This window comes from Manis javanica, chromosome 2 (assembly GCF_040802235.1).
Source record: "Manis javanica isolate MJ-LG chromosome 2, MJ_LKY, whole genome shotgun sequence".
NCBI classification, from domain to species: domain Eukaryota; kingdom Metazoa; phylum Chordata; class Mammalia; order Pholidota; family Manidae; genus Manis; species Manis javanica.
The window spans coordinates 5,173,691-5,200,629 of NC_133157.1; the positions used below are offsets into that span (position 1 = coordinate 5,173,691).

The window sequence follows — 26,939 nt, forward strand, 5'->3', positions numbered from 1 at the left end:
AGAGATGACTTTAATCCTCTGTTTGACATTCTGGCCTATGCAAGAGCTAAAACTATAAAACTATAAAACTCTCAGAAGAAAATACCGGAGCAAATCTTCCTGCCCCGGGTTAGGCAAAGCCCTCTGGGATGTGACACCAAAAGCACAAATGACAAAATAAAAAACAGATAAGTTGGACTTCATCACAAGAAAGCACTTTTGTGTTTTTAAAGACACCACTGAGAAAATGAAAGGCCAGTCTACAGAATGGGAGAAAATATTTGCAAATCATATGGCTGATAAGGGATTTATCTAAAATATACAAAGAATCCTAACAACTCAATAATAAAAAAGAACTAACTCAATTAAAAAAGGTGCAAAGGATCTAAACAGACATTTCTGCAAAGAAGATACATAAGTGCCTAATAAACGCCGCTCCACATCATTCGCCATCAGGGAAATACACATCAAAACCATAGTGATATGCCACTTCACTCTCTAAAGATGGAGATAATAAAGAAGACAGATAAAAAGTGTTGGCCAAGATATGGAGAAACTGGAAGCCTCGTCCCCAGCTGGCTGAGGATGTCAGATGGTGCAGCTGCTTTGGGAAACAGCCTGGCAGGTCCTCAAAACGTTAAACGTTGAACTACCATATGACCAGCAATCTCGCTCCCAGGCACATACGCAAGGGAACTGAAGACACGTGTCCACACAACTTGTACACATGCGGTACGCACAGCGTGAACGAATGGTCACCACGGCATTACTCCTAGTAGCCCAAGAATGGAAACTACTCAACTGGTCATCAGCTGAAATGAATAAATAAAATGTGGTATATCACACAATGTAATCTGTTATTTGGCAAGAGAAAGGAATGAAGGGCTGGTAAATGCTACCATGTGGACGAACCTGGATAATTATATGATCAATAGATGAAGCTAATCACAAAAAACTATGCATTGCCTGGTTCCACTTCCATGAAACACCATGAACACGCAAACCCATGAAGCAAGGGGATCTGTAGTGGCCAGGGCCTGGGGGGCCGGGTGGGGATCGGGGGGTGACTGCTAACAGGTTCAGGGTTTCTCTCGGGGGCGATGAAAATGTGCAAAAACTGACTGTAGTAGGTACACAACTCTGCAGATACACTAAAAGCCACTGAACTGTGTGCTTTAAAGGGGTAAATTGCATGGTGGATTCTATCTCCATAAAGCTGTTATATGGATTTTTAAAAAATTGGGCCTCCTATGCATTAGGATGGCTATTTTAAAAGAACAGATAACAAGTGCTGTTGAGGAGGCGGGGAAATTGGAACGCTCGTACACTGCTGGTGGGAATGTAAAATGGTGCAATACTGCAAAAATCTCATGGCTCCTCAAAATACTAAAAATGCAATAACCGTATGAGCTAACAATTCCATTTCTGGGTATATGCCCAAAAGAAACAAAAGGCGGGTCTTGAAGAGAGATTTGTACACCTGTGTTCACAGCAGCATTATTCACACTAGCCAAAAGGTGGAAGCAGCCCAAGTGCATAGAAAATGTGGTCCATCCACACAATGGAATATTATTCAGCCTTAAAAAGGACAGAAATTTTGACACCAGCCACAACATGGATGAACCTTGAGATGATGGTGGTGATGGTCATACAACAACTGGGTGGATGTACTTGGTGCCAGCAAACTGTCCATTTTAAAATGGTCAAGGTGGTAAGTTTTATGTTATGTGTATTTTACCACAATAAAAGAAAAATTAGGGAAATATACAAATTGGCCCTTTGGGAAGGCTGTTTGGTAACATGGATAAAGAGCCATGGAAATATCCCTTGCCTTTCTTAAGAGAATCCCATTTCTGGGAATACTGACAATGACAGAATCCTACAGGCATCAAAATGTTCCTCAAGGCATTTTTTACAAAAGGGGAAATACTGGAACCATAAAGGTTCAAGAAGTTGTAGCACATGAATTCACGGGATGGTTGAGGCCATTCAAACAGCTGACAATGAGTTTGTAACACACGGGGACAGCTTAAGTCAAATGTTGAACAGGAAAAGCCACAAGATCATATGTGGAGCATCATCAAATTATATTTAATGATCCCTAAGGAACAGGCAGAAAAAAAAGACATCAAACAAGTAAGTGGGGTGTCCTCAAGGCAGAGGACTTTGAGTGGCTTTTCTTCCCTTTCCAGTTGTTCTACATTTGCCCAATTCTTTTCTCACAGATCTTGTTCTAATTAAAAGACTGGCGACAACACATTGGGGGAAAAAAAAACACATTTAAAAAGCAACCGCCTTGCCATATTCTGTTTTAAAATGTTTTCCAAAGTTACGCTGCAGCACAATTTGGCACCCCGACTCCCAGTCCCTTAGAAGAAAGCAGAATGTAGCAAACAGAGTCGGTGTCAGGGGGCAGCCGGGTGGCTGCCTCTGTTCCGAGCAGGCTTCAGGCCTCGGAACCACGCATGGACGTAGCCCAGATGTGCGTCCAGTAAGGATGCTGTGCGGAGGCTGCTGCGGGTCCGCCAGCCAGAGTCCTCTGTAAACATCTAGCAGCCAGACACCTCGCGGGAGGGGACTCTGGAGCCACTTAAAAGGTAGCTGGCAGCTAGAAGTGTGATCGGAAAAAGGCAGTCACTGGGACTTCATGCGAATGAGCGACATCACGCGCTAGGAAACATCACGGCCTTTTCTCTTCCTTGCCAAGGCAGGAGGTGAAAGAAGACACAGGAACATCACAGAGGCACGGCAGGGACTTTCTGTTACAAGAGTTAATTAGTCGGGCCAAGAAGGCACCTTAATCCCAGCTTTGTGATGAAAAGGTTTCTGCCAAAGGCAACCGGAAGGCTGGGGAAGAAACCAGCCCCAGGATCTTCTAAACCCCGACTAGAATGAAATTTGCAGTCTCTACGCTTGCAAGCTCCAAGTCGAGGCTTCAAGGTGACTGTTCCTATCCAGGGAGCTGGGCCAAAACGTCATCCCCACCTGCTGACTGGGAGCAACACTGCTTGGGAGCACAGAGGTCTCCCCTCCCGGCTGCCCAAAGTGCTAGTCCCTCTGGCTGGAGTGCCCTTCCCTCCGCTTCTCACCTGGCTGGCTCCCACGGCTCCCTGCTCATCCCACTGGCTCGGGAACTGATCACACGCCCCAGCCTCAGCCCAGCATGGAACACCCTCTCCCTGCCCTCCCTGGTTGACAGCTCTTCATCCCAAGAGCTGTGGGTCTGGGTGCCCGGCTGGCGCTCCCCCAGCCTCCCTGGTTGTCTTCATCTTATTCTGTAAAGAACTGCCCGTCTCTCCCACTAGTCTGTGACCCCCTGTGACAGGGGCTGGGCATCCTTAGAGCTAAGCAGAGTGCCCGAAACACAGTAGGTGCTCAATAAATGCTTGCTGGGTGGGTAAAGGTGAAGCGTGATCTGTACCTTCAAGGAGTTTCTAGCCCAGTGAGTTGATAGGCAGGCCTGACACCACCACTGACACTGTCACCAGTGTGTCTATAAGGCATGATCCCTAATGAGTGTTTAATGACAGCCAGCACTCAGTGAGCACCTACTATATGCTAGGCACCTCGCTAAGTGTGTCCTGGGCACTGTATGGCTGAGATCCCAAACTGTTCCATCACTGTGTGTGTTTTACTAACAAGGCGCCTGAGGCTCAGGCAGGAGAAAGGCAGTCGCCCGATGTCACACAGAAAACGGCTGAGTCTCTCCTGACTGCAGGCTCATCCACCCCAAAGTCACCGCCCCGAGCCGGGAGAGCCTCTGTTCTGGGTGCTGTGGGTGCCCGAGAGAAGGGGTTGCCCAGGGGGGCTGGAACCCACAGACTGCAGAGGCCGCCCCAGTGGACCCCAGGGCACCAAGCCGTGTCCTCTCCAACCAGCTGGGTCATAAAGCCCTTTGGGAATGATACCAGGGCAGCCATAAAGCGGGACCGGCCCACATCCGGCACTGACCAAGCAGAATGGGCTTGGAATGGAGCCTTATTTTGGGAAAATGGAAACAAAACAAAGCCCTTTAATTGGAGCCATCTGGGGAGCCATGGGACTGGAGGGGGCAGGGTGGGGAGCCGAGCTGGGAACGCAAGGGGAGGCTGCTCTGCCCACTGTCATATTAGAGTGGTGGGAGGGGACAGCTGCTCCAGGCCTGGGGGGTGCACAGCAAGGTTCCTTGGCCCCACTGCCTATCCACCATTCCTGTCCTCCTCTCCTACCCTCGCTCTTGGCAATTTGGGGCACAGTGAATCCTGTGAGGAACTGTAGAATCCCCAAGAGCTCAGTGCCAGACACCATGAAAGCCTGGCTCCATCCAGCCTGGGGCCCTCACTGGCCTCATCTTTGGACCAAGAGTCTAAACCCCAAATACAGATTATGATTGTGAAGCCTGCAGTTCAACCTGGGGAGAGCACACAGTTTTCATCTGATTGATTATGGCCTAGGGCTTTGTGTTAAGAAAGATTCTGAGGTCCAGTCTGACTGGGACGTGACTAGAAAGCATAAAGTACAAGTTTGCAAAGACAGGGAGAGGGGCATTCAAGACCACCGCCCCAAAGCAGGGAACAGATGAGGGGCTGAGTGGAAATCATGGAATCATGGAGTGGAGGGCAAGCAGACCATTCAGAGAATGACCTAGTGATCTAGTAAATGCCAAAATCAAAGGCCTGTGGAGGGAAAAACCACAGCTGACTCCTAAGTTTCTTTGGTGCATGGACAGATGGGACGGGTGACTTTACTTTTTAATTTTAAATACACATAGCATGAAATTTACCATTCACCTGTAGTAAGCACATTCACACTGTGTGACCAGCAATGCTATTCAGCCTCTAGGATTCTCTCTGTCCTCCCGAACTGAAACTCTGTCCCCATTAAACACTAGCTCCCCGCTTCCCCCAGCCCCGGCCCCTGCCGCCCACCATCTCCTTTCCATCTCAGAATTTCACTGCTCTAGAGACCTCATGGACATGGCGTCCGTCATACAGTGCGTGTCTTCCTGTGACTGGCTTATGTCACAGCATAACGTTCCCCAAGGCTCACCTGTGTGGTAGCCCATGTCAGAATAACGCTGCTGCTAATGAGGGTGCCTTTCCTCTTGGGCCCTAAGTTTATGACATCCAAGCAGGATGTTTGGGAGGATGCTCAAATTATCCGATCAAGGGCTCAGGTGGGAGACTGGGAGACAGGTGCAGGTGGCATCCCAAACATCACCCATGACCCCAACAGGCAAAGCCAGGGCATGAGACGGGGAGAGGGAGCGCCTGGTGGCAGGGCTGCCTGCAGGTGAGGGAGGCAGGGCAAGCAGCCGGAGCCCGCGGTGAGCAGGAGCCGACAGGGCCAGACGGAGGTTGGGGCCCTTACAGATGCCACAGCTTGGGAGTCTGGGGTGCGTGTGGAAGGCTGGGGAATCACGCGTTCCAGCGTTCACTCACCCACTCCCTTGTTCCCAGTGAGGAAACAGGGCATAGCCGTGACCTGCTGGGCTTCACATCCCAGGTCCACCACTTCAGCACTCTGTGGCCTTGGGCAGAACACCTACCCTCCCTTGGAATTAACTGGGCAAGTGACTTGAACGCACAGCCTGTTTCCCCATTTGCAAAATGGGCATAACAATAACAGGGCTTAGTGAGTAAATGCCTGCCAAGCCCTCAGAACAGTCCCAGACAGGCAGCATACACACAACTAAATGTCAGTTGTCATTCCATTCATTCATCCACCCAACATTTACTGAGCACCCCTGGGCAGGGGGCCCTGTGCTGGGTGCCAGGATACAGCTGTGAAACAGGCTTTTCCTCTGCGGCTAAGAGCTGGTGATCCACACAAACAAACCAAAACCTCAGGGCAGCGATCCAGACTGGAGCGGGGTGGAGGGGTTGCCTGCAAGAGCACAATCCTGGGGGGCTTCCTGAAGGAGTGCACCTCCAAGCTGAGTGGGGCAGACAGCGGTTTGTCCACTGCTGCATCCCCAGGGACTGGCACTGTAGACACTCCAATGTTCTGTTGATAAATGAGATGTGGGTTGCCCAGACGATGGGAAGAGAAAGTATGGCAGGCAGCTGTGACAGTATCGCAAAGACCAGGACGAAAGAGAGAAGGCTGGCCTGTTCAGACCCTGCGAAGGGCAGCTGGCTGCAGCCGGAGAGGGAGGTGGGATGGGGCGATACTGAGGCTGGGAGGCTGACTGGCAGCTGACAGGAGGCTGCAGCATCCCTCCTGGGCTTTGGAACTTCCCACTCCTCCAACTCCTGAGTCAGTCCCCAGAAGCCCTAGGAGGGGAAGCGGGACCCGGGGGCCATGCGGCGCTGCTCCTGTGGGTGGACGCTAACTAGGGCCGCTGCCTTGGCCCCTGACCTGCCTGGGGGCCAGCGTTCCAGCCAGAACCCCTGGGGAAAAGGAAGGAGGACTTGGCCCTCAGTGCTGGGCCCGGCCAATGCAAACACGGCCGCCCACTCGGCAGGAAGACGCAGTGCAGCCAAAGCTTGGGAGACCTGGCTGGTCCCAGGGCTCCTCAGGGGCCTTCTGACGTGCAGCCCCAACCCGGGCCAAGCCCACCGTCTCTTCTCCCTCCATTCTAGCCATCCAGGCCCCGCGAGTCTGTGAGTGCACACAGTGGCTTCCTGGCTCCCCCATGCCGTCCCCTGAACCTGAAATGTCCTTTGCTTTTCTGTTAAGTCCTTGCCACCCTTCAGATCTCAGGAAGCCCAGCTTCCCCTGTGTGCACTCCCAGAGCACATTCTTGTCCTTCCTGGGCCCATCTGGCTTCTGGAAGGCCGTACCCCAAGGCCAGCGCAGCCAGGCTCAGCAAACCCCAAGACAACAGGACGATTTGCAGGAGAAACAAGCCTGCAGCCAGGCAGTCAGGACCTGAGGAGCGTTAGGGAGGCAGGAGCCCACCCACCTGAGTCCCGCAACTCCCCCTGGCCCAGGAGCTTGGAACTCATCTGCTCTCTGCTTGGGCACTTGAGGTCTTCTTGTCGTTCCAGGAGATTCTTAGGACTCCAAGAAAGTGTACAAGCAGGAAGGGAGATTCCCCACCTGGGCCAGAAGCCAAGGCTCAGACTGGCCTAAGCCGGATGCTTACGATTCCCAAGAGCACTGCAGTTTGGGGAGGGTCCCCAGGTCTGCTATGTATTAGCTGTGTGACCCTGGGTAACTGATTTCATCCTCAGAGCCTCAGTTTCCCTGTCTACAAAAGAACAAATCATGCTGGGTTGGGGTGCCGGCTCAGTGGGGTTCTTAGCACCAAGTGACAGCCTTGAATAGTATCTGTTACCCCTGATGACCACCGACCTCCCCCTCACTCACTCCCACCGGGCCCCAGTCTGCCTGCTTCCCTGGGCCTCAGGAGAAGGCTGGGAGCCGCCAGACCTTACTGCTGCCTTTCATCCCAGACAGGAAGGCTCAGTTTAGGGACTTCATCTCGAGATTCGGAACAGATGTCTGCAAGCTCACAGGGGGGCTGGGAAAGCAGCGACCTCCAGCCCCCACCGACCCTGACCGGCTGCCTCCCCCTCCCCTGCCCTTTACCCACTCCCTTCTGGAAACCAGGACCAGAGCCCACACCCACGCCCACTCTGCCCCCCAACAAGCTGCCAGGGAAGGGGGACAGAGCCAGCAGGGATGGCCTGAGGGCCAGGAGGGCTCCCCAGCTTAACTCCGTTACTGCACAAGGCCTCCGCTGGGAACACCCCAACGCCCCAGACCTCTTCTTCCTGCGATATTATGCAATCCATAGCTCAGTGTGGAGAAAAGCAAAGTTGAGTGAAACCAAAAATGGGCCAAGTCTGGGGCTGCTGTGGGCCTCTGGCGCCCCTCTTGCATAAACAGGGCCCAGGTTCAGCATATCCTTGGGAACCAGCATGGTGAGCATTTCTCAACTCCTTGGGTAGTGGCCACCCTCAGGGGAACCTCAGCCCTGAGCTGTTCTCAGCAGGGGGATGTAAGGGGAAGCACTTGGCGGACCTGGGCTCATGGAACCTGCATAACAGCCTACGAGGTAGTGACCCTTTACAGGCAGGAACCCAGGGCACGAGAGGTGCAGGCTTTTGCCCAGTGAGGGGCTGTGCCAGGCCCGAGCCCAAAGCCCCAGTCTGTGGTTTCTAACTTATTCTCTTTCCTGGAGCAAATAGAACCCTGCACTGGGCGCAGAAGCACAGAACGGAGAAGGGGACTCGTCACTTTCACTCATCCATTCATGCCTTCTCTCTTCATTCACCATACCAGCACCTCCGGAGCCCCTTCTCCATGCTGGTGCCGGACCATGTGATGGAGAGAGCGCAGGCTCAGGGAAGGCGTGCGTGGGAACATGGGTGTGTGTGCGCTGTGTGAACATGAGTGGGTAAAGGTGGGAGTGTGTGCGCATGTGGGCATGCATGTGTGTGCATGTGCCTATGTCCACATATTAAGTGTGCCTGTGTGAGTGTGTGAGGTGTTGGCAGCATGCTCAGTGTGGCATCTCTGAGCCGCAGGTTCCCTGTTTAGGGAAGATAGACACCTGCACTGCTTCTAGAGGTTTCCGAAGAGTGGAACGAGGTCACGCGGCTGACGTCCAAGGCCTAGCACCCGAGTGTTCAATAAATGGAGCTGCCCCCAAGTCCAAACACTCGGGATCTTTCCCACCCCCTCCCACCTTGTTTGTGTCTGGGCTGAGCCCCCTGCCTGCCCCTAGGTTCCATCAACACATGCAACCCATCAGCCAAACCCGCACCCTCTGTCATGAACAGCCTGTCTCCCCGGCAGCCCCCGCCCTGCCCCAGATTCCTTCCCCTGTGGCCTTGGGGTGCTGCCAGCCCCGTCCAGCCAGCTGCCCCAGCCTCCCTCCCCACACTGGTTTCCTGTCTCCAGCCTGGGAGAGAGACCCCACACCACCAGGAAGCCCTACCTAGTGGTCCCGACATGCCAGGGGAAGGTGTCAAAGCCCTGGGAAGCCGAGCTTTGCAGAGCAGAGCCGCAGCCAGCACCGCCTCTGCTGAGGGGGCTCAGTGACCCTCCACCTCACTTCAATGTCACTTCCCAGCCCTCCCCAGGGTGCGGTCACCCAGGGCTGGGAAGAGCCAACCGTTGATGGGTGGAGCTCATGTTGAGGAGTTTATGCTCTGATGTTGAGTATACAAGGATGTTCATATCCAGGATGTTATTTACCAGCTGTGTGTCTTTGGGCCAAACACATAACCTCTCTGAGCCTCGATGTTCTCATCTGAAAAATGGGGATACAGTCCCATAATCCCTTATCCAAACTGCTTGGCTCCAGATGTGTCTCAGAATTGAGAACTTATCAGGGCTGGAGAGATGATGCAGTCTTTATACCACCATGGATCGTGTTAACACCCCAGCCTGCTCTGGGGCCACAAGCTGTGTGCTCAAGTGCCATTTTAATAGCCAAATGGATGATATTCACTCTGGGTAGGATAAACAAGATCTATTAATAGCCTCAGGTCAGGTTTAGCAGCCAAAATGAGTTATAAAAACACTGAGTTTTCAAAGCTTTGGGAGATTCTGAACGCACAGATATGGGAGGAAACAGCCCCTCCTTGAAAGGGTTGTGGAAGCTGCAACAGAAAGACGCCTAGCTCAACGCTGGGTACATCTGGGGACCCAAGGAGGACCTGGACTGGGCTGCACTTGAGGGGGCTGGGGCATCCACATTCCCCGAATGGTGGAGGGGCCGGGAGTGAAGGGTTGGGTCCAGACTGGGGATTCCGACACCCAGGATCTGTGCACTCCTGCGCCTTGGCGTGGGGTTGGGTGGAGGGAGGCGTGGGCAGAGCAGAGAGGCCACGGCATCCAGGCCGGCTACCCAACAGCAGGATGGCGCCGGGCTCCTGCTCATGGGGCTAAACCTGCCCGGCGAATGGTGGTAGCTCCTGCCCTAAGCACATGCCCAGGACTGCAGAGCCTCGGGGATTCACTGAGGCCCCTTAAGTCGACCAGAAGACCCAAGACTAGGAGCTTCTGCCCTGAAGGATGGACTAGTTCACCGCCTGGCGGGTCCCATTACAGCTCTGGGTCTACGATGGACAACTGTTCCCGGGCATTGTCGCTGCGCCCAGATCTGCTGCTCTGCGAAGGGCTCGCAGCAGGCTTCCCGCCCCCTCCAGGCCCCAGAGGGGTCACCCATCGGTAGCCCATCCTTGCAGCCAGAGGGGGGCACAGACGCCGTTCCTGAGGCCCCCCGCCCCGCATTTGGGTCCTACTGCCAACGCCCAGCGCTCCGCAGCTGCGGCCTCTTTGCCTCTGGCCCACGACGGGGTGGAGCCGCGGTGGAGGCGGTGCCCGGGCCCGCGCTTACCGAGCCGGAGGGTGATGTTGACCGAGGTGGGGTACTGCACGCCGAAGGCCATGGACGGGCTCTGCCACCAGGTGCTGTCGTCCTGGCTGTGGAAGTCGGTGAGGTAGGAAGCGTTGTGGTGGCGCTCGGGGTCCGCGGCGTCGCAGCGCTGGCACTGTGCCCCCGCGCCCGGCGTGCCCACGTGCGGGCAGAAGTCCTCGGGCGGGCGGCCGCACGTGTGCGAGGCCTCGGCGCGCCGGCCGAACGCCGCGTTCTCGAACGTGGGCAGGCAGCGCTGCGGGCGCCCCGCGCCGTCGTAGCACGCGCCCATGCCCGCACCGGCCGCCCGCGCCGCCAGCAGCGCCAGGCCCAGCAGGAGCGCCGCCGCCGCCGCCATCGCCCCGCGTTCAGCCCCGCGCTCCCGGCCCCGCGCGCCGGGTCTGCCGCCGGCTCGGCCGGTGGGCGCGGGTCCCGCCTCCCCGGGCGGAGGGCGGGGCGACGGCGCGGATCCCGCCCCCATCCCGGCCCGTGGGTCCCTTGGCGCTCACCCCCACCTGGTGGACGCGCCCGGGAGTGCCCGGCTTTGGGGTCAGCCCCCGCGGCCTGTCCGCGGCTGGCGTGGAGGGGGTGTGGCAGAGGCTCTAGCCTCTTTAAACCTCAGTGTCCTCATCTGTGAAATGGGGTTGGTAACCATACCTGTTGATGACGCTGTTGTAAGGCTTCAGTGGCTGCTCATTACATGGCAACTGCTCACCAGTGACTTTCAATACCAAGATAAAGGGGGACATAAGGGTCTTTCCTGGGTCTTTCCCATTGCACATCTCCTCCTAGCAACAAGGGCATCCCCTGAGCACTAAATCCCCAGCATTCAACCCTTCCTGTTGGACATACAAGCACTTGCCAAGTGCTTGGCCCAGAAAGAGCCCAGCACGGAGTGAGTGAACCATAAGTTGCTGTCACTATAATGAAGACAAGTTCCCCCACTCTCCAAGCTCTTGGAGAGGGAGCGGGTGCACTAAGACCCAGCCCCGGGACATTCCAAGGCTTGTTCTTGCCTGTTTCGTAAGGCTGGGTTGTGGCCATGTACTGACAGTAATTTGTTCCTCAGCAAACATGTACTGTTGCCTGCTGTGTACCCTACATTGTGCTGGGGCAGGGGCACCAAGGTGGGTTAGACACCCTCTGCCCTCCCAGGGAGGGAGACATGCCCATGGATGTCCATGAATAGGCTGGTAGAATGTAACAGGAGGTGGTGCGTGGGGGTGTGGGGAGGGGAGGGAGGCCAGTTCTGCTTGGAATTGGAGAGTTCTTCCCAGGGAGGGGACGAGGAAACGGAGTTGTAAAGGATGAGTAGGATAAAGGGGCATCTTAGGCAGGAGGCACAGGGTGTACACAGGCTCGGAGGTGTGAATGGGTGGGGAAATTCTGGTGTGTGTTTGCAGCTGTGAGTAGGGAGTTGGTCCTGGGGGTGAGGCTGGAGCAGGGAGCAGAGACCAGATGTTGTGGGGTGCTGGGCACTGTGGTAATGCACTGGGGCTTCGTTCTGTAGAGGGTCTGCAGGAGCTTATGAGTTCATGGGGCAAGGATCTCATGTGTCCCTTGGTGTCTCCAGGGCCTGCACTGAGCCCAGTTTAGGGAACATTTTGGGAATGAGCAGGAGTCATATGGCAGGCAAAGGCTAACCCTATAAAGGCTGGGCCAGAGATGACGGCTCCTTCAAGAGCCCAGCTGGGTGCTCGCCGACCTGGCCAGCTCCTGGCAGCAGCCCTCGAGGACTGCATCCTCCCTCGGCAGGCAACCTCCCAGGCTCCCCAGTGACCCCAGCTTTTCCAGGTTATCCCGCCTGAACTCCACGTCCAGCTGTTCAGGTTTGCCCAGGCTCCACCACCAGGTGGCGACATTGGCCACGTTAAGGGACTGGCCCCTTTTGCCCCCTAGCGGCCAAGGGTAAACCTGCTGTCCCTCCACAGCTTGTAGACCCAATAAAATCATTGGGTCCAGGGCACTGTCTGTACAAATAGGGAAACTGAGGCCCAGAGAAGGGAGATGGTTTGCTGATGATCTCTCCCATCCCTGTGGCCAGTCAGCTCCACCCAGGCTGGGAGTCAGGGAAGGAATGGGGTTCACAGATGCCAGGAAGCAAAGTGGGGCCTCTTAGGGTAGGCAGGCATGTCTGTGTACCCACAAAGTCCAGGACAGCTCCCAAAACAAAAGAACGATAAACACTTCTCTTACTGCAGGAAAGGGATTCAGAACGATCCAGGAGAACTGCAGAGGTCACCATTTGGGACACTAGACAACAAGTTGCATGCTGCCGACTCTCCATCAAGAGAAGGCTCTGCGTGTCACCTCCCAGAAGGACACACCATGACCCCAGCAAAGGCATCTGTGCCATGCAGCCAGGGGCCCTTGCTGCGCACACATGACCTAAAATACAGGTCTTTGCAGAGCCACAGGCCTCAGTCTCCCTGCAGCCTGGAGCTTTGAGACCCAATCCCACAACCTGCCCTTTGTCCTAACACATTGTCCTAGTTGTGGCAGGGAGCCTCAGAGGGCTCTTGAACAGTAGAGTCTATGCCGATTTCCTTCAGGAAGATGGATAGAGTGGTATCCAGGGGGCCAGCACAGAGGTGGTGTGGGAGAAAGGGCCAATATCTGTGTGGCTGATGGAGGATGTGCTCATGCTGGGTACCTGGGGAGTCTGGGTAGAGGCTTTGGGATGCAAACAAAAGTGGTGGACCCCCTCCTTGAAGCCCACCTACCAAGGGTTAAAACCTTCCAGGCAAAGAAAGGAGGGAGAAAATCCTGTTCTGATTTGCTTAATGAACGTTAATTAAGAAGACAGAAGATAAGATTCCTTCAGGACAAAGATGAAAGGCCTGTTAATTAAATCTGGGGAGATCAGGCCAGGCCCCTGCTGATCCCACCTGACAGCTCCACAGCCTCCGTGGAGCCCAGGGTTGGGGCACTAGCACGAGGGAAAACCAGCCCCTCCCGGCCTTTAGGCCCTGCCTCCAAGGTCTGGGAAGCAGCCTCACTGGCCCAGCCCTCTGGGGCAGCTTGGTGCACCCTGGCCCTCTGTGGCACCTTGTTTTCCCTATCTGGACAGCAAGAGTGCTGGTCCACATGGCTTCACGTAAGGGCCTGACTGGCTCCAAGGATCTGTAAGTCTGTGCTTTCCATCAGCATGCCTGGACCTCAGTCTTCCCTTCTGTCAAATGGGGAGACCCTACTGCTCAGCAGATAGGCAAACAGGACAGGTAGTCAGAACTGGGGGTCTGCCAAGGCTTAGTGGGGAGCTGTGGAAGAGGGATTTCAGTGACTGGTGCACCTGGTTCCCTAGAACTCTGCTGCCAGGCCCAAGGCCATCTGTCCACCCTGTGACTACCTTCCGGGGCACTGTCCTGCACCTCTGAGCAAGAAAAGGTGGCCACGACAGAGACTTCCTGGGGGCTGGGCCTGGATTAAGTGCACCACCTGCACAGATAAATGCACACAGGGAAACTGAGGCTCAGGAAGAGGCAGCCCCTTGCCCAAGACCACCTGCAGGTCAGCAACAGCAGCTGGATTCAAACCCCAGTGTGCCTGTCCCCAGAGCTTATGCTCTTGTCCACTTTACACTTGCCTTATTCATTCATTCATTAATTCATTCATTCCTTTAGGGAACATCTATGCTGGGCCCTGAGGTTGCCAAGGTGTAGGTAGTGGGTAGTCTATGGCCTCATAGGGCTTCCTAGAGAATTAGGGAGGCAGAGAGTGACCCAGAAAACAAGCTGATGAGTTAGGTAGTGACAGATCATGGGAGAGGCCACAAAGGAAACATGAAGGGCCGGGATGAACTCCTTGACAGGGTGAGTTCAGTTTGGGCAATCAGGGGAGGCTTCTTGGAGGAGGTGGCAGGTCAGTGGAGACCTGCAAAATAGGATGGGCAGCAGGGTGGAGAGCTGAGGGGAGCTGACAGGGGACCCCTCAGCTGCCATCCTCACAGAGCATCTTCTCCCTGGAGTTAACAAGTTCAGACAGGCGGAGGGACATGGCTGGCCTCGGGGCATTTCACCACTCAGCCCAGCAACTGTCTCAGCCCACTGCTGTGCCCAGCAGAACTGGGCCTGGGCTCAGGATGAGTCAGCACTGGAAGCCCTTCAAATCACGGGGGCCCAGATGGACAGAGAATGCCTGGCCATCTTCTGGGAGGTTCAGGGGCCAGAGGCTGGGCTGCACAGGAAGTAATAGTGCAGCCCCATTCATCATTCATTCACTCACTGGACAGACATTTACCAAGTGACATGCCAGTCCCTGGGCTGGACACAGGGGACAGATGATGAATGATGGCGGAGTTGTCCTTGCTCTTGGGGGCCCCGGAAATAACCTGGTGATTATAACACAAGGCAGTCAGAGTAAGCAGTGGGGCAGCGGGCACAAAGAGGAGGTGCCTACCGCAGTCTGGGGGAGTCAGGAAGGTTCCCTGGTGGAGGTGGAGCCTCAGCTGAGACCTGGAGAGGAGGAGACAGCCAGGAAAAGGGGATGGGGATGAGCATTCCGGGAGAAGGAACAGCATGTGAGAGGCTCAGGGGCAAAAAGGTAAAGAACGGAAGGAAGCCCAGTGCAGCTGGAGGTGGAGTGTGGGAGAAGGCAAGGTGGAGTGGCAGGGGCAGGAAGCTGGGGGCTGGGCAAGGCCAACTGACAGAGGCCCTGTGTGTCCTGTTGAGGAGCCCAGACTCCCCTGGGGGCTGCAAGGAGCCAGAGGAAGGTTTTCAGCAGAGGCAAGGCCAAGGGTGAGTTTAGTTTGGGGGAGTCCCCCCTGGCTGCTGCAGGGACGATGAGCTGCGGGTGTGGGTGTGGAAACATAAGTGGCCTGGAAGCTTCCATAGGAGCCTCTGAGAGAGGAGCAGTGGGTGAGCAAGCTCTGTGTGTGTTGAGGAGGAAAACCAGCTGGCTGGGACAGGGGAGAATGAGAGTGGCATGCGGGTCTTTGACTGGGCCACCTGGGAGGGGTGCCCTCAGGCAAGGGCCGCCTCTCAGGCCTCAACTCCTAAAACCCCAAAACTCCTACCTCATCGGCCAGCCTCTTCCAGACCCTCAGACATGCCAAGTCCCCTCCTACCCCAGGACCTTTGCATCTGCCAGTTCCTCCACCTGAAATGCTTTTGTGCCTCTTCTCACCAGCCTGACTTCTGCTCCTCCTCAAGGTCTCAGGCTTCAGGATGATGTCACTTTCTCAGGAAGCCCTCCCTGTAGCCCCATCCCCTGAATTCATGGCGCTTCTAACACTTGTGATTAGTTTCAAGTCCCTCTTTCCCTAGATTGTTAGTCCCAGAGGACAACAGTCCTGCAGTTTCCTGCCCTGTCTCTGACATACACTCTGGGCAAGGTGGTTCAGAAATAGCAGGGAGTGAATGAACAAGAGAATATATGAAAGCAGGTGGGAGGGAAGGAGAAAGGGATCTGCATGAGTCTGCATGAGGCCCAGGCTCCGGCTGGCTCTTCTCCCGGCGTGCTGGCCCTTTAAAGGGGAGGTGAAGGCCAAGGGCAGGGAAGGGACTGGCGAGCCTGTGACAGGGAAGTGATCTATGGGCACCTCGCCCTTCACGTGGCTTTATTTTGAAAACGTGAACTTTACAAATGTCAGGGAAAGGTGGGATTCTCAGCCTGGGACCGCGAGGAGCCGATTAGCATTCCCTGTGCCAGCGCTAATGGCGCTCTGTGCCGGTGTGGGAAATTTATGCCGCCTGCTGGGGCCTGTTCGGGGGCCAAAGCACAGGGAGTCTAGAAAATAAAAAGGTAAGGCTGTCAAATCTATGCCTCCCCCAGGAGGGTGTAGGGCACGGTGGGCCCCCCTCAGGTGGTGGTGGCCATGGGGCTAGGGAGTTAGAAGACGCCCCTTGGAGGGGTGACCCTAGTCCCCCACCCCAGGCCCTGTGCGTGGCTACCTAACTACAAAACCGCCAGGTTGCTCCTTCCAGGGAGCATCGGCTCCACGCTTCCGAGGAGCACACAGGCTCTGGGAAGCAAAGGAGCTCCCCCTGTGTCACACGGCTGGGGGGCCAGGCAGCATTTGAACTCAGCTCTCTGATATGCTCAGCAGTCTCCTAGGCCTGCCGCCCCACCCCAGCTCCCAGGACAAGCCACATTTAGGACTGCACAGCACGACATCTGACTAGAAGCATTTAGGGAGTTCCCCTCACCCCGGGTAGGCGCACCCCCATGGATACACCCCTGCTGGCCGGGACTGACCTTCCCCACCACACCCAGAGACCTGCCCCAGCAAGGAGAGTCGTTCTTCTAAGGAGAAGTCCTTTGCAGATCCCCTTTTATGGGCTGCATCGCGTCTCAGATGTGTGCTGGGAGCTGTCGGGTTTCCATCTGGGTTTGTGTGTGGGTGTGCATGGTGTGTGCAGGGGGCATGTGTGTGGGGAGGTGAGTGTGTGTGCTTACATGTGTGCATGTGGTGTGAGTGTGTGTGTTCCCATGTGGGGGGGTGTATCTGTTCCCATGTCTGTACCCACGTGGTGTGGGTATGGTGTGAGTGTGTGTGTTCCTGTTGAGGGGGGTATGTGTCTGTTTCCATGTGTGTACCCACATGGTGTGAGTGTGTGTGTTCCCATGTGTGTACCCACGTGGTGTGGGTGTGGTGTGAGTGTGTGTGTGGGGGGATGTCTGTTCCCATGTGTGTACCTGCATGGTGTGAACCGGAGCAGGAGCAGCAGCTGGAGCTGGTCGGGGAGGGAGGCCCATGTGTCCTGGGAGCCCCGCAGCTGCAGGATTGCCATAAGCCCCTCAGCCTGGCGACTCTGGGGGCAAGCAGAGCTCAGAGCCCACACTGGGACAGGGAGACACAGGTTGGGAGCACTCTTGGGGATAGTCCCCAAGGGGCAAGGGAAGGGGGGCTGTAGACCACCCAAATTATGGGGCACAGGAGTGCACCTGAGATGGGGCCAGAGAGTGGTGATGGCGGGCAGCCTGGAAGCTGGGCCCCAGGGCTCTCCAGCCATCTCCTTGCACAGGCTCGGGTCCTGTCCCTCAGTGGGAGGCAGGGCTCTGGGTCAGGATGACACCAGGCCCCAGCCACTGAGCCCCTGTGTCCCCGCCAGAAGAGGCCTCATACAGTAGTGTGTGAAGTGGGTGCCCACTCCTGCACCCCAAGCTGTGTGCAGGGCCTTCACGATCTTCTAAACAACCCTGGAGTAAAGGCTGCTACTGCCTCCAATCTTGGATGAGGAGGTGAGACTTGGGGATAGGAAACTTACCCAGGCTCCCAGGACTCAGAGGTGCCAGCTTGGTTTTGAAGACGTGGTTTGACTCCAAAGCAGAAGCATGTCTGGGCTGCTTGGCACAGGGTTCCCATGGGAGAGCCAGGCAGGGCACATATCAGAGTCTGCAGCGTTCTCCACCCACAGAAGACCTGGGGCACCTGGGCCTCTAGGGTCCCTGCAAGTGTGGCCAAGCAGCACAGGCCCAGGTCCTGAGTAGGGACGCCACGTCTGGTGGCAAGCAGAGGGCAGGCAGGGCAACCTGCCAACAGAGGCCCTTAAATAACAGGGAGTGACCGGCACGTCTGCTCCCCATCCCAGCCGGGGGACAGGCTCCGGCTTCATAACGCGTGATCGATGGTCCTAATGTGGGACCAGAGATAGAGGGCTGGCAGCCCCTGCCCGGCTTGCCGGCTGCCATTTGCCCATATATTTATTTATTTATGCATTCTCCTCCATGGCAAAAGCCCAAAGACAATAAAAGAAATTGAATTGCATATCAGATGGGACATCAGAGGGAGATACGGCCATAAATCGCGTTGTATTTATTCCATAAATATCAGTGCCTCCCGAATAGCCAGTGCCCGTTATGAAGTTATAATCAGGAATCTGGTCCCACGATGGTTGCTGCCAGCCCCTCCCCCATTAGACAAACAGGCTGGATCCCCAAAATAAATAACCGCCTCCTCAGGCCACCTGCCTCCATCAAGACAGGCAACTGCTCACCCAGGCTGCTTCCACCTGACGTAAGGGGTAGGGTCCATGGGAAAGGGCAGGAGGTGGCTGGTGTTATGTGGTGCCCAGGATCCAATGCAGTGACCCAGGGAGGGAAGGAGGTTTCTCCAGGCACTCTACCCCCTCACCTGCCCACCTACCACACTGGCAACCTGGTTGAAGCCCCATTCTCTCTACACCAGTTATTTTTTCCAAGGTATCATTTATATTCAGTGAAATACATAAATAAGTATAGAGCTTGATGAATTTTTACATGTGTATGCACATGTAAAAACACCACCAGGTTCAAGGCAAAGATCATTTGTCACCCTAGAAATCTCCCTAGGCTCTCTCTTTGCCGTTACCATCTCTCCAAAGGAAACTGTTTCTATCACCTTAGGTCGTCTCACAGGTTCTAGCACCTCAGAAAAAGGCAGTCATATAATAGGTACTCCTTTGTGCCTGTTTTCTTGTTTGTTTGACGTTAACGTATACAAGATCCTTTGAGTCAGTGTGTGTATCAGGGGCTCCTTTTCGTTGCCGGGCGGTATTCCATCGTGCGAGTATACCACAGTTTGTTCATGAGCTCTCCTGCAGATGGACATTTGGTTTGTTTCTATTTGGGGCTATGAGAATGTGAATAAAGCTGTTATGAACATGCTTGTGTGTGTCTGTTATGAATATAAGCATTCATTTCTTGAGTACACGGCTGGGAGCAGAATGTGGGGTCATAGGGTAGATGTATGTTTAACTTTACCAGAAACTGCCAAGCACATCTTCAAAACGGCCATGCCATTTTGTATGCCACAGCAACGTGTGAGAATTTCAGTTGCTCCAGGTGCGTGCTAACACTTGGCTTTGTCTTATCTTCAGTTCTAGCCATTTTGGTAGCTGAATATTGGGATTCCTTTGTGGTTTAAATTTATATTTCCACCACTGATTCTTACCCAGATGACAGACAGCCTTAGGGGCCCACCTGGGGTCCCTAGGCCAGCTCCTGCCCCTTGCAGTCCATGCTGCACTTGGCAGCCAGAGGGACCCTGTTACTGGGTCAAGATCCTACTGTGCTTAAAACCCTTCCACAGCTCCTGGCTCACTAAGCGTAAGAGCTGAGGTCCTGATGGACCCTACTGTGCTCGGTCCTTCCCCAGCTCTTCTTCCCTGGCCCCCCCACACTTGTCTCTGCCTCCACACCTCCCTGGCCATGCCCCCCTTCTCCCCGCTGCCCCCCTTCTTCCCTGCTTTGTTACCCTCCCACCCCAGCACTCCGCACACTGCTGTCTGTCCCCCCCCCACACCGATGCCGGCCCTCTGGGGGCAGGACCTGGGTTTCATTCGCTGTTACATCCTCAGGCTCTACACCAGTGCCTGGCGCAGAACAGAGGCTCCATCACTGCTTTGAACAATTGAAATGAGTCGGTGTCGGGTAACACAGCATGGTGACAGAGGCACTTTAAAAAAATGGAGGTGAAATTCACATGCCCCAAAATTAACCGTTTTAAAGGTACAATTTGGTGGCATGTCCTGCACTCACGCTGCTGTGTAACCACAGATGACAGCCCTTTGTCGTGGCCTCATCAACCTCCGGTGGGACCTTAAGGTTCTTTCTCTCTTTAAACAACACCTCTGGAGTTTCTTGTCAACGCCCTCCCAACCCTGAGCCTGGCTGCCCTTGAGCTTCTCTCCTACAGTGTTTTACCCATGGTCAAAATGACCCTCCTTGAAGGCTGGCTGTCGGGGCTCCATATCCCCTCCCCAGGTGGCCCCGTGGGGCCTGACACAGAGGCTGGGGGAGGGGAAGTGGCCATTGAGCCCCACCGCCTGGGCGCCCCTGCCCCTGCCTCCTTCTTCAACTGCAAGAATCTTTCTTGTCCTTCGCCTAACAACTGGGGTAGGGGAGGGCGGCCTCCCCAGTTGGCAACAGATAAAGAGCTGCCATGATTAAGGTGGTGGGGGAGAAAGTCTAAAGGAGGAAAAACACCTCGGGTAATGCTACCTCCTGCGTCTTTATATTCGGAAACGGATCATTCTGGACGCGGGCAGAAGGCCTGATTTAATATCCTCATGGAAAATACTGCACCTGATCCAATTACCACGGGAATTTTGATACAGTCAGCAGTCAAGATGAAAGATTCAGAGGCGCTCACCACGGGAGTAAACACAGAGACTGAATTACCCGGACTCCTCTGGGGGAAGTTAAGCGGTTCGGGTCGCGGCGAGGGCACCTCGGGCCACGCCGGGGGGCTTGGCTGAGGCCGATTTGCTGCAGTGGGCCCCTCGGCCATGCTCGTCCTGGGCAGCCTGCCCCGCTGCACCCCAAACTGGTGGAGGCCTTTGAGTTGGAGCTCTGGGTGGCAGGCCAGGGTCTCCTTGTGGAGAGGTGTCCTTGGCTCAGCCTGGCCCTGAGGGTCCTCCTTGACACCCAGTCCTTCCCCAAGCCCACCCTTGCCAGCCTGTCCAGGCTGCCCCCTAAACAACTCTCCATGCGCCCACCCGGCTCAGTCTCAGGTGTCTCAAGCCCCCTCACCTGGACACCTTCTGCAGCCCCTGTCTGGTCTCCCTGTCCCTTCCAGCTACCCTCCCATGACAGGTGGCTTACAAACATGAGCGCAGCCATGTCTCTTCTGTGCTTAGAACCCTTCTGTCACATCCAGTTGTTCTCAGGAGAAAGTCCAACATCAGGGCACACTCACAAACCGCTGCCCAGCCCAGGCCTGGTACCCCTCCAGCCTGCCCCTCATCCTCCTCCCCTGTACCCACCTGGTCTCCCGTGTCTCCAGACCAGCTCACATCTTCCTGCTATGTGCATTCTGAGCTCCTGCCCTTTGCCTGCAAAACATTGACCATGAGTGTAATTGATTATAAAACCATTACGTACTGTCTGTTGAAAGTCCATTTCCCCCACAGATTTCGGCTGATGGAGAGCACAGGTGCCACAGCCGGAGTCTTTGGGGCCAAGACCCAGCTCTGCCACTCACCAGCTCTGCGCCTCAGTTTCCTCATCTGTTAGATGGGTTGCTATGGTGATCACACAAGTTAGTATCTGGCATGTAACAAGCACCATAGCAGTGTCACCTCATCTGGTACCTTGAATACTTCCTGGATGCTGCTGGATGAATCAAATCTTTTCCCCCTTGAATGGGGGATCAGCCAAAGGCCTCAGGGCGGCCCCCATCATTAGAGACCTATGGGCCAAGGCCTGGATCAAAGACCTAATGTTTCCCACCAAAGCCAGACATTTAATCAGCGCATTAACCACAAGGCCGAGACAACGGCCGAGTCTGTCACCTCCTGGGAAGGGACATGGCAGGTGGGGTGCCCAGGAGGATAAGTTTTGAAAGGGCGCAGGAATGTATTTTTGTGAGTGGACTGGTGCTCCCTGGGGTGGCTTTTGTGCACAGAAAAGATTACCCAGACAATGACTTTGATTTTAAACATTAACATTAGATTCATGAATATTACACATTCAAAATGCCATTTTTTCTTAAGCTTTTAAGTTCACGTTACATATCATCCTGTTCTATTTCTGTTTATATATTTATAAATTTAGCACATTTGAACAAGCCCTTTTAAGGGTCATTTGACTCCTGTTTGGTCGCATTTACAAAACTAGTTAAGCTCCTTTAAACATTTTAAACTGCATAAATAAATTGAAAATATTCAGGTGTTTTTTTAAGTACATCAGTGGTCTGACTGAGAAACCAGCCTCTCTACAGATTTAAGTACATCTTTGGTACATCTAACACACTGAATGTAGAAATACGGGGAATTCCAGCACCATTTACAAATTTCCTAAGAGTGCAATTAAAACCCCAAGTCTAAATCAAATGTTCAATTTCATATTTTAAATTTGAACCACAAGGCTAGACTAGTATAGTTTAATCAGCAAAATATTCTTTAACCACCCCACCTGCACACACTGAAGACAAAGATATTAGTATATTGCTTGAACGCTCACAAACGTGTCTATCTCTAATCCCAAAACTTCTTGGGGCTGAAAGATGCTAACCCAGCACGGAGCCCATTTACCACCCCCAGAGTCTGGGGGTCACCCTCTCAGTTAGCTGAATGTCGTCCCAGCACGTTCCTGCGAGGGTCCGGGAGCCCCACAGCGATGGGCTCTCTGGGGGCTCCTGGCCGCCAGATGTGCCCTCAGCCCTCGCACGTGCCCAAGGCTGGGCTGACGGGACTCGGCTGGTTGGTTCACTGATTCATTCTCTGCTCAGCTCTTCGTATTATTCCTCTCTGTTAGGGCCACCGCCCTGGAGGACGCTTAGGGACGGGATTGGATTCTGGGTGTCTCCCAGGGCTGTTGTCACGGTCCTGAGGTCACTACAAGGACGGCGTGGGGGAGGGGAGAAAGCATGGCTGCCCCAGGGAACCTGAGGCACATGGCCTCTCTGAGGGCTGCAGCGTGATGCGGACCCCCCAGCTCCCCCACTTCATCTATGTGCACGTCCTGCACCTGCTGCTCCAGAAGCAGTGAGACGTTGGGCAGCTCAGAGACCGTGGGCTTCAGGTCACACTAGCCTGGAGGTGGATTCCACCGGTCTGCCCTCCAGCCCCTGCTGTTAGCCAGCTGCTCACCCCCAGGGCCTCGACTCCTAAACAAACCAAAACCAGGGTCCTAATGCTCCCTCCCAGGCAGAGTGGCTGCCTGCATCCAGCAGGGCCTGGGGCACCCTGAGCTCTGCCCAAACGTCTGTCCCCTTCCTTGCGGGCAGCTCCCTCCTGAGCCCCACCCATGGGAGGCTGGGGCAGGGTGGGAAGCAGAGCTGGCATTCACACCACACCTTTGGTTTACTGAGCGCTTTCGAGGCGCCAGCCTCCCGGGAGAGGCTCTCCACAGTCTCACTTGCACGCTCTCATTTGACCTTATCAATAAGCCCGTGAAGGCAGTAACTGGTATCGGGTCAGTGCTGGGGCTCAGAGAGGTCAAAGTGTGCCCAAAGTCACACAGCTTAGGAACAGAGGAGCTGGGCTTCACCCTCGGGCCAGTCTGACCCCCCAGGCCCCTGGTCTTGACCCTGTGTTGTCCCTCCCCAGGGCCCTGGGCCCCCAAGTTCGGGCCTGGGCCAGATGAGGCAGCAGGAGGCGGCGGCCGTGACTGAGCTTTTCCGCAGCAGAGAGGATCTTGGTCCATCTCCGGTCACTCCCTCCTCAATTATCTTGCCACGGGAACCCGAGAGAATCAAACCAGCAGCGAAGGCAGCATCTCCCAGATGAAAGCTGTGGCCTGCACCCAGGCTGACAGCCCGTGGCGGGGTGCCGGAGGTCCCTCCGCCAACCGCAGCCTGGCCTCTCCCGGTGGGGCCCAGGGGAGGCCGGGCAGGGGGAGGGCAGGGGCGGGGGTCTCCCCTTCAAGCCTTCCCCGCTTCCTGCCAGCGGTGGACAGGGAAGGTTGTCTTGGTAACTCGGGCTGAGTTGATGTTCGTTGTCTTACTGGGATGTTTTCCCTGAGATGAAAGGGCCGGCAGGGACAGGAGAGGAGAGGAGAGGCGGGCAGAGCCCAGCGCCTCCTTCCTGGGGCTGCTGACTTAATAAGAACCGAAGGCAGCTTGAAGGATGTTTTTCTGCAGGAAACCTCAAAAGCAGTTTGAGAGGCGTCTGGGGTTTCGGGGAGCCAGAGCAAGGCAGGACAAGGGGCTCCTTGAAGCCTGGGCCCTGTGGGGAAAGTCACTGGGTCCCAAACACCCTCCCAGGCCGGGGCAGAGTCCGGGAAGGGCCCAGTGTGGGTCTGTGGCTCTGAAGGGAAGGGACGAGGCTCCTAAGAGGCGGGCATAGCAGCGCAGTGGTGAGATGAGCCCTGGTCAGCCTGAGTCCCCACTGCTCGCAGGTGGGGTGGCCTTTTCTACATCGGTGCCAGGGAAGTGATAGGGCCCGTGGGGGGTTGAATGACATTTTATGGTTAAGCCCTTAGCTCTGGTGGATGGCCCTGTCCACATGGGCTAATGTCACCGTTATCTAGGATGCAGTGGGACAGCCTCACCCACCTAACCCAGGTGGCCACCCAAAGAACTGGGGGTGGTGTAGGGTTGGAGGCAGACCAGCTTCCCTTTCCCCTTTCCTTTTTTTAACCAGCTTGCAGAACTGTGGCATCATCTCCCTGGGACTTGGAAGGAGCCACAGAAGAGAGGCTTGCCATGCCCTGCGCTCAGCCAGTAGCATGTTCCTGCCTCCATCCGTCATTCACTCAAGTCACCCCCTTTACAGATGTGACCCTGCAAGCCCACGGAGGCAGCAAGACTTGCCCTGGGCTGCCCAGCTGCTGGGTCTACCCTGGCAGAAGTGGGTTCCCTGTGGTGGGCACGAGGGTCCAGCTGCCCCCCATAGCTCTTTCCTCTGACAGCTCACAGCTCTGCCTTCACTGCAGACAGATGCTCAAGTTCTCCCAGAGTGAGGATGGCACCACAGAAAACACCACACTCTCTAACCCAGAGCCTCATGTGGCCTAGGCCATAACCCCAGACAGCGACCACATCAGAGGCCAAGCCCATCTTGTAACTGACCATCTCCCAGGACACCAACCCATGACCTGCCAAGAGGGCCGTGTCCTAAGCACCAGGCCAAGGACGGGGACTTCTCTGAGGACCACGGGTGGATGCGGCTGAGGTCGCGGCTCCTGACGCTTTCTTACCTGCTTCTTGCTTACTGTGTGCGGGGGACCCAGGGCACCCCACTGCGGAGGCCGATGCTTCATCCCTCAGGACCGTCCCATTCTCCTCAGGAGAGGCTGCCTGAGTCAGGCCAGGCCCAGGCGACCTGCATGCCCTAGGGGATGCCACGGCCGCATCACAGAGGAGGCTCCAGGAGGCAGTCCCTTGCTGTCCTGGGTGGACCTTTCAAGAGCAGCCCCAAGTCAGGGATTTCAGGGCACCTGATTTTATGAAGGGTGCACTCCCGGGAGAAGCCAGTCAGGAGTGGGGGGAGCAGGACAGAGCAGAAGAAAGCCAACAAGGGTGGTCCCAGGCTCGGCCGGACCCCCTGAGCAGTGCTGGGCTTCTGTGGCCGCCCACCAGCCCAAGGGTGCAAACTGTTAGCAGCAGAGCCTGAGAGTGGCAGACAGGCAACAGGGCCCACAGGGGACTCAGGGGCCAGACGGGACACCAAAGTCCCTGCTAAACTTGCTGTAAGTCTTAGGCTGGGCAAGTGGCTAGAGCCAGGATTCAGACCCAGCCCAGCTCGACACCAGGCCCTGAGCACTAACCCCCGCCTCCACCACCTCTCCTGGAGCCGTCTCCCTGTTTCCTGCTATCGACTAGGAAGCCTGGAGCCGTATGGTAGGTGCTGAAGTGACACGCGCATATATCGCATGCCTTTATTACACCATGTATTGTATCATCCTCTAATACATGGCCTCCCCACAGAAAATACAGCTCAGCATCTCATGTATTATTTATGCAACGGGACTCTTGGCGGGGGTGCAGCGGGGCAGCCCTGGATATATGTACGCACGAGGCTCTGCACACTTGGAGAATTCCCCACGCGCAGGGCAGCAGTTAGACGCTCCTGAAGTAGGGCCCCTCTCCTTGCTTGGCAAACAAGCAAGTGGGTGATATAAAGGAAAGGGTTCTGTAAATGATGTTTCAGCTGGTCCACGGGTATGGTGGGTGACTGAGGTCCGGATCCAGCTCCCCGTCTGAGGGATGCGGAAACGGAGTGGCGGGAGGCGGGAGGTGGGGAGCGGGGGCCCGGGGCAGGCTGGCAGCGCACCCCTGTAAGAACCATTCCTGCCAGGTATCTGCAACACCACACGGCCAGCTGCACTGTGGCATGGCTCCCTGCCAGCTCCCAGTGCCCTGGGGAGTGAGACCTCCAGCCCACTTCTGCAGGCCTCCTGGCCTCACCTCCTGGCCCTCTCAGGGTTAGAGGCAGCCGTGTGACTTGCTCGGGGCAAGTAAACCTGTTGGGGAGGATGTGGGCCACTTCTGGGTAGAGCCTTTAATGTGTGTGAGGCCCTTCCCCATGTAGGGCCTCAGCCTGGTGCCCAGAGCCAGCACGGGTGGATGTGCAGTGTGACTGAGGACCCGCCTTTGCGCTTTTAAGCCACTGTGATTCTGGGCTTGTCACCAGCCTGTCATGCTGATAGGGACCAGAGGCAGGAGGTGACTTGCCCAAGGTCACCCACTGGCTCCCTTCTATCCCAGGGACAATTGACTCTGTCAACAGGTCCTGTCCAGCCACATCCTCAGCCTCTCTCAAATGTCTCTCTCACCAGCAAGCACTCAGCCTAAACCGCCGGGCTCCTGGGCACCCTCCACCCTCACACTCACCGCTTAGCACTGCATGAGGCCTGAAGGAGTGTGGGAGTGTGCCAGGCTAAGATGGCAAGGACAAGTGTTCCAGGCAGCAGGAACAGCCTGTGCGAAGGCCTGCAGCTAGAGTGTAGTATTTCAAGGGACTGAAAGAAGCCCATGTGGCTGGGACATCTGGCCCCAGAAAGAGTGGTGCAGGGAGTGGGCAAGGCCAGCAGGGCTGGTGCACAAAGAGGCCCTATGCTCAGGGCACTGGGGAGCCAGCAGTGGGCTTTGAATGGTGAGTGGCACGTGGAGATGCGTGTTCGGGAAGATGAGCTGGCTCCTGTGTGCAGAATGGATTTGCAAGGAGTAGGAAGGGAAGGAGGAGACCTGGGTGGGACTGGGGCAGGCACCCAAGGCCCAGAGCCGGAGCCTGGGAACAAACAGCACGTGTGCATGTGCGTGCGGCAGCGCCACCTGTCCTTCCTTACCCCTGCCTACATG

At 55.7% G+C, this 26,939-nt stretch overlaps 1 protein-coding gene across 1 annotated transcript in view; it reads right to left on the reverse strand.

Annotated features, from left to right (window-relative positions):
- Positions 1-10,773, reverse strand: part of LAMC3 (laminin subunit gamma 3) — a 56,350-nt gene extending 45,577 nt beyond the window's left edge. The window contains exon 1 of the mRNA XM_017678036.3: positions 10,256-10,773. Within this exon, the coding sequence (XP_017533525.3) occupies positions 10,256-10,754 (499 nt within the window). The 5' untranslated portion in view covers positions 10,755-10,773. The remainder of the gene's footprint in view (positions 1-10,255) is intronic.
- Positions 10,774-26,939: the final 16,166 nt, after the last annotated feature.